The sequence below is a fragment of the Lontra canadensis genome, unplaced genomic scaffold, assembly GCF_010015895.1.
Source record: "Lontra canadensis isolate GAN:19392208 unplaced genomic scaffold, GSC_riverotter_1.0 scaffold107, whole genome shotgun sequence".
In the NCBI taxonomy this organism is placed as follows: Eukaryota; Metazoa; Chordata; class Mammalia; order Carnivora; family Mustelidae; genus Lontra; species Lontra canadensis.
This window is the reverse complement of record NW_022631101.1, coordinates 3,473,073-3,479,534: the sequence shown is the minus strand read 5'-3', so window position 1 is coordinate 3,479,534 and position 6,462 is coordinate 3,473,073. Positions and strand designations below refer to the sequence as shown.

The 6,462-nt window shown below is 44.7% G+C and overlaps 1 protein-coding gene across 1 annotated transcript; it reads left to right on the top strand.

Moving 5' to 3' along the window:
• LOC116855941 (60S ribosomal protein L6-like) lies at positions 1 to 4,789 on the top strand. Its single transcript, XM_032839031.1, is given in 5 exon segments — positions 1 to 420; positions 3,884 to 4,004; positions 4,007 to 4,071; positions 4,073 to 4,552; positions 4,554 to 4,789. Coding segments are annotated over 5 exon segments (1,281 nt in total). The 3' UTR covers positions 4,749 to 4,789.
• The last annotated feature ends 1,673 nt before the right edge of the window (positions 4,790 to 6,462 follow it).

Genomic DNA, 6,462 nt, shown 5'->3' with positions numbered 1-6,462 from the left:
ATGCACTGGCGAGAGCATCTTCCTTTCAAGAAGCAATCCCACCTCGCCCTGAACAAACCTTCCCGGTCTCCTCGCGGCGCTGTGTTGGCGGGACTCGGCCGCCAGGTGGCGCGCGTGCCCCGCCGTGAGAGGGTTCTGCTCGGTCCCACAGTCCAGGCCCGGTTTCCGCTTGGTCTCGCATCGCCCGGAGGGTCCAGTTTGCCGGGGCTGGAGACCCTGGCCAGGAGTTCAGCTCCCCGAGCAGAGAGCGACAGGAGGGCTCGGGGGTTCAGGAAGGGATGCGGCCACCATGAGCCCTACATCTCCTTTCGTTCTGCAATGATCATCCATACCTCCCGCTGTGCGCTGGACAAGTCGCCCTCCCAGAGTTTGCGCCCCGGCGGGGAGGACAGACGAGAACCCACAGTCACGACCCCGCCAGTAGGGGACGCCTCCCTACCTAGGGCTTAGAGACCGGTGTGGTGCGGGACAGCCGGGGATGGAATCCCATCGCGCCCCTAGATGGCTGTGTGACCTTGGGCAGCTTGCTTAGCCTCTCTGTGCCTGTTTTCTCTGCTGTGGAATGGAAAATAGTGCCCATGGCACAGCGCTGTCCTGGGCATGAAAGTAGTTAATATTTGTAAAGCACTTAGAAGGGGCTTGGCATGTTTTTTAAACCAACTGTTACAAATTCCCATGTTGCACCTGTAGGAAGGCATGGGGCATCGGAAGGAGTCCCAAAGCCTCATTCATCCCTCCCTGCCTGCCACTCCTTGGAGTGGAGTCCAGGGATCCTGACTCCCAGGCAGAGTCCTTTTCCTCTACAAGGCGCTCCCTGGTCATGGTCTGGGCGGATGGGGAGGGGGGCCTAAATGCACCCAGATTCGTGGACAAAACAGTGAGTTGAAAAGGCAGATGGTGGGCCTGCACGGAGCCGGCCAAGCACAACAGTCCTCTCCCCCACAGGCTGGGTCCCCTGACGCCAGCTCCTCCCCAAACCCCCAAAGCTGAACTTAGCAGAGTTTTTGGGCATCAGGCAGCTGTGGACACCCAAGACCTGTGATGTCTTTTACCCTCCTTCCCCTTTTCCTGCTTTCAGGGGTTCATTCAGGCATAATTTACCGGCTGGAGAAGTCATCCGCCGTGAATATTCAGTGATTTTTCACAAACTTACAGAGTTGTGCAATTGTCACCACAGTCCAGTGTTAGATCATTTCCACCATCCCCAAAGGTTCCGTCTGGGTTGCCTGCAGTGAAATTCCTGTTCCACCTACAACCCCAGGCAACCACTGATCTGCCCTCTTGTCTCTCGATTGGCTTCTTCTGGAAATTCCATATAAAGGAATCATACAATACTGTCCAGTCTAAAATACTTTTTTTTTTTTTAAAGTAGGCTCCACGCCAAGCCTGGAGCCCAATGCTGGGCTTGAACTCATGACCCTGAAATCAAGACCTGAGCTGGAACAAGAGTCCCACACTGAGCAGACTGAGCCCCCTGGTGCTCCCTAAAACACTTTTCTGTTGAACTTAAGCAGATTTGTACAACCGAGCAGTTCTATTGCAAGAGAAACCCATGCAGAGACTTATCAAAATTGGTTTTAGCAACAATGTGTATAATATTTACAATGAGATACATGAACAAAGGTCCCTTTGATGAATTTATCTAAAAAATAACCCACGGGTCAGTGAAAATAAAAGAACCAACCATCTGAGTTAATCTTTCTTTCTCTGGGGGCACCCAGGTGGCTGAGTCGTTAAGCGTCTGTCTTTGGTTCAGGTCGTGATCCCGGGATCCTGGGATGGAGCCCCCATGGGGCTCCCTACTCGGTGGGAAGCCTGCTTCTCTCTCTCCCACTTCCCTTCCTTGTGTTCCCTCTCTTGCTGTGTCTCTCTGTCAAATAAATAAATAAAATATTAAAAAAAAACTTTCTTTCTCTGAAAAAAGCAGAACATAAAGACATATTCACTGTGATGTCATTGTATGTAGTATAAAAGTCAGAAAATGTATTCGGGGACTTATACAAAGGCAGTAACATAAAGATGAACAAGGGAATATATACTTATATGGACAATAAATCAGTATCCACTTGGGGCTTGCAAGTAACACTTATAGGTACAGACTATATTATAGGGCATTTAATAAATTGTGATGGGCCTGGATGGTATGTGCTGATCTCTTTATTGACTTTTTTTTTAGATTTTATTTATTAATTTGAGAGAGAATGAGGGAGAGGAAGCTTGAGAGGGGAGAGGTCAGAGGGAGAAGCAGACTCCCTGCTGAGCAGAGAGCCTGATGTGGGACTCAATCCGAGGACTCCAGGACTATGACCCGAGGCGAAGGCAGTTGCCTAACCAACTGAGTCATCCAGGAGCCCTTTTTATTGACTTTTAACTGTATGTTTACATTTTCATATACTTTCGGGGAGCCATATTTCCCAATTTAAAAAAAGTTTTAAGAAGAAAAATCAGTATATAAAGAGCCATGCCTCTACATAGTTCTGTCTTATTCCCAAGAAAACATGAGATAAAATCTTGTTTTGTTCTTTCCTTTAGACCAGAGCCCAGCAAAGTACAGCCTGTGGCACAGATCAGGCCTCTAAATTAAGAATGGTTTTACATTTTTTAAATGGTTGGGGAAAAAAGTAACCAAAAGAAGAAGATTTCGTGATATGTGAAATTACGTGAAATTCAAATTTCAGTGTCTGTAAATAAATTTCACATCCATTTGTTTACGTGTTGCCTGTGGCTGCCTTGTGCTATAACGATCTGGGCAGGGAAGACAGGAACAATATGGCCTATGAAGCCTAAAATGCTTAGTTCTTGGCTCTTAATGGAAAAAGTCTGCTGACCCAGTGTACACCCAGAATCTTTCTCAGTCCTCAGCCTAAGTAAAGGAGATGCTCAAGAAGATATATCTGATTAACAACAGCACAGTCTCAGAAGCCAGAATAACTTAGTTCTGAAGGTTTTCTTTTGGCCCATTAATAAGCTTGATATTTCATATATGTACTGTAGTAGACAGAAGAATGGCCCCCAACGATATGTATGTTCTAATGTCCAGAGCCTATGACTATGTTATCCTATTAGCAAAGGGGAACTAAGGTCACAGATGGAATTAAAGTTGCTAATCAGCTGAGCCTGAGATGGGAGATGATCTTGGGCTATTTGCATGGATTTGATGTAGTCAAAAGGTCCTTATAAATGGAAGAGGAAGGACTCTAACAGAAGCGTAAGAGTCAGAGGAATGTGATGTGAGAATTCAACCACTACTGCTGGTTTTGAAAGAGGGGAAAGGGCCATGAGTCAAGGAATGCAGGTGGCTTCTAAAAGCTGGAGAAGGCAAGAACATGAATTTCCCCTAGAGCTTCCAGGAAAGAAGATAGCACCATAGACACGTTGATTTTAGCCCAGTGAGGCCCATTTTGGACTTCTGACTGCCAGACATGTGAGATGATAAATTCAGGTTGTTTAAAGCCACTATATTTGTGACAACTTGTAACAGCAACAACAGGAAACTAACACAGGCACTAAACCCTGAACTTGACAATGAAAACACCTGCTTTTAAACTCAAAAGAAGCTGTTTACATCAGAAAGTTCCCTTACCTTCTGTGCTTCAATTTCCTCAGTTATGAAAGGGAGATGAAAAGCATTTATTCGTGGAGTGGTGATGATAAACAAACATAGATTAAACAGGAAACTCACATAATAAAGAAAATGGCTAAACTCCTATCTAATAAGATTGTCTACAAATACATTGAGCAAGAATTGATAAAGCTGTTAAGACTTTGATAATCTACTTCTCTAGTGGGATGTTATATGACAATCTTGCTCAGTAAAAGACGGATGAAGACTCAAAAAAAAAAAAGAGCTCTTATTTGTAAGAGCTCTTTCCCATCTTGCAAGAGGGCGGGGGAAGAAGCTGAGAAGCCAGATACCAAGGAGAAGAAACCTGAAGCCAAGAAGGCTGATGGCGGTGGCAAGGCTAAGAAGGGTAACCAGAAGGCTAAAACCCCGAAGAAGGGGAAGCCCCACTGCAGCCGAAATCCTGTCCTAGTCAGAGGAACTGGCAGATACTCCCGATGGGCTATGTATTCCAGAAAGGCCATGTACAAGAGGAAGTATTCGGCAGCTAAATGCAGGGTTGAAAAGAAAAAGAAGGAGAAGGTTCTTGCTACCGTCACAAAACCAGTTGGTGGTGACAAGAACGGTGGTACCCGAGTGGTTAAACTTCGCAAAATGCCTAGGTATTATCCTACTGAAGACGTGCCACGAAAGCTGTTGAGCCACGGCAAAAAATCTTTCAGTCAGCATGTGAGAAAACTGCGAGCTAGCATCACCCCTGGGACCATTCTGATCATCCTCACTGGGCGCCACAGAGGCAAGAGGGTAGTTCTCCTGAAGCAGCTGAGCAGTGGCTTGCTACTTGTGACTGGACCTCTGTCCCTCCATCGAGTTCCTCTGCGTAGAACACACCAAAATTTCGTCATTGCCACTTCTACCCAAATTGATATCAGCAGCGTGAAAATCCCCAAACATCTCACGGATGCTTATTTCAAGAAGAAGTTGCGTTTAGCCCAGACACCAGGAGGGTGAGATCTTCGACACTGAGAAAGAGAAATACGAGATTACAGAGCAGCGCAAGGTTGATCAGAAAGCTGTGGACTCACAAATTCTGCCAAAAATCAAGGCTGTTCCTCAGCTTCAGGGCTACCTCCCCTCTGTGTTTTCTCTGACAAATGGAGTTTACCCTCACAAATTGGCGTTCTAAATTTCTGACAAAGAACCTAATTAAATAACTGATCCAAAAAATTTTTTTTATTTGTAAGAGAATGTAAAACACTCAAGGAGCTTGACCAATCAGACATGTACCGTACCCTGATTCCACCCAAAACCAGTGAAAATCAGTGTTTTGAAACACACAAGAAGCAGTTTTTAAAACACTGGCCCTATACTAGTTTTATCATTTAACTCTTGAGTTATAAAATGCTTCTTACTCAAACTAGGGGATCACCTCACATAATAAGTTTAGAAATGAAGCCTGTTGCAGCCACAGACACCCCAAAACATGCTACAGGGGAGTGGGGGCTCTTGTGTTTTGAGGGTTGTGTTATTGAGGCTATAACCTTCATCTCTATGATCCTCAAGTTGCTTGTGCTAATTCAGTGAACTTCATCCAACTTCCAGAGAGTAACTGGGAAAGAGAGCAGAGGGAACTTAGTTAAGAGAAAAAGAATGACAAACACTCTCCTCTTTCCAACAGCTTTCTAGGCATCCAAGCCAATGAATTCTGTCAAAGATGTAAGCTCTACCTACCATCAGTTATGAGAAAAAGTAGAAAATGCATTTTAAAACCTTCAACAGGGGCGCCTGGGTGGCTCAGTGGGTTAAACCTCTGCCTTTGGCTCAGGTCATGATCCCAGGGGTCCTGGGTTTTGAGCCCCGCATCTGGCTCTCTGCTCAGTGGGGAGCCTGCTTCCTTCTCTCTCTGCCTGTCTCTTTGCCTGCTTGTGATCTCTGTCAAATAAATAAATAAAATCTTAAAAAAAATTAAAAAAATGAAAACCTCAACAGTGCTAACTCTGGAAAAACAAGTCTATGTACCCTTAGTAAAGAGGATGAGAAAAATGGTCAGATAATTGAGAGAATTAGCTGCAGGAGATTGAAACGATCATCAAAACACGTGTCTCACATCAACATCATGAAGACCACATCCTCTGACCATAAAGCAGTCAAATCATGACCAGTAAAAGCCAACTGACCAAAAAAAGCCTTATCAGGAAGCACACTACACCCCAATCTGAATTAAATGAGGTTTAAACAGATGTTCACGTTGGAGAGACCATCTGGATGTAAATTCTAACAAATCTGCTACGTACTGAAATTCACATGGCAGAGTTGCAAGGGCACATAGGGGGATTTTCATCACCTTGTAGGATTTTATTAGAGAAGAAAAACTGGTGAATCACCAATTTTGGTCCCAGTTGAAGGATGAGACGATGTAACAGCAGCAATCTTAACATTTACTGTGTTTCTCTCCAACTATGTACTCATCTTACAGAAGGCTTTCTTCTATCTATTACAATCACAGTACCTCTCTGGCTGTAACTTAAGGAGTAAGTGTTCAAAGGGGTCTTTCCCACATTCCTTACTCTGCAGTGTGAGTTCTTACAGGGATAATGTTGGGATTATGTTGAGACAATGTTGAAGGCTTTCCCACATTCCTTAGATTCATGGCATTTCTCTCCTGTGAGAAGAAATGTCTATTGAAGATGAAAGAAGGGGGCACCTGGGTGGCTCAGTCCATTAAGCATGGGACTCTTGATCTCAGCTCAGGTCTTGATCTCAGGGTCGTGAGTTCAAGCCCCATGTTGGACTCCATGCTGGGCACAGAGTCTGCTTAAAAAAATATTACTAGTTAATAAAAAACGAAAAAGTCATAAAGCTAGAAGGTGTAAAATCTTTCTAGACCTTACCTTCACAAG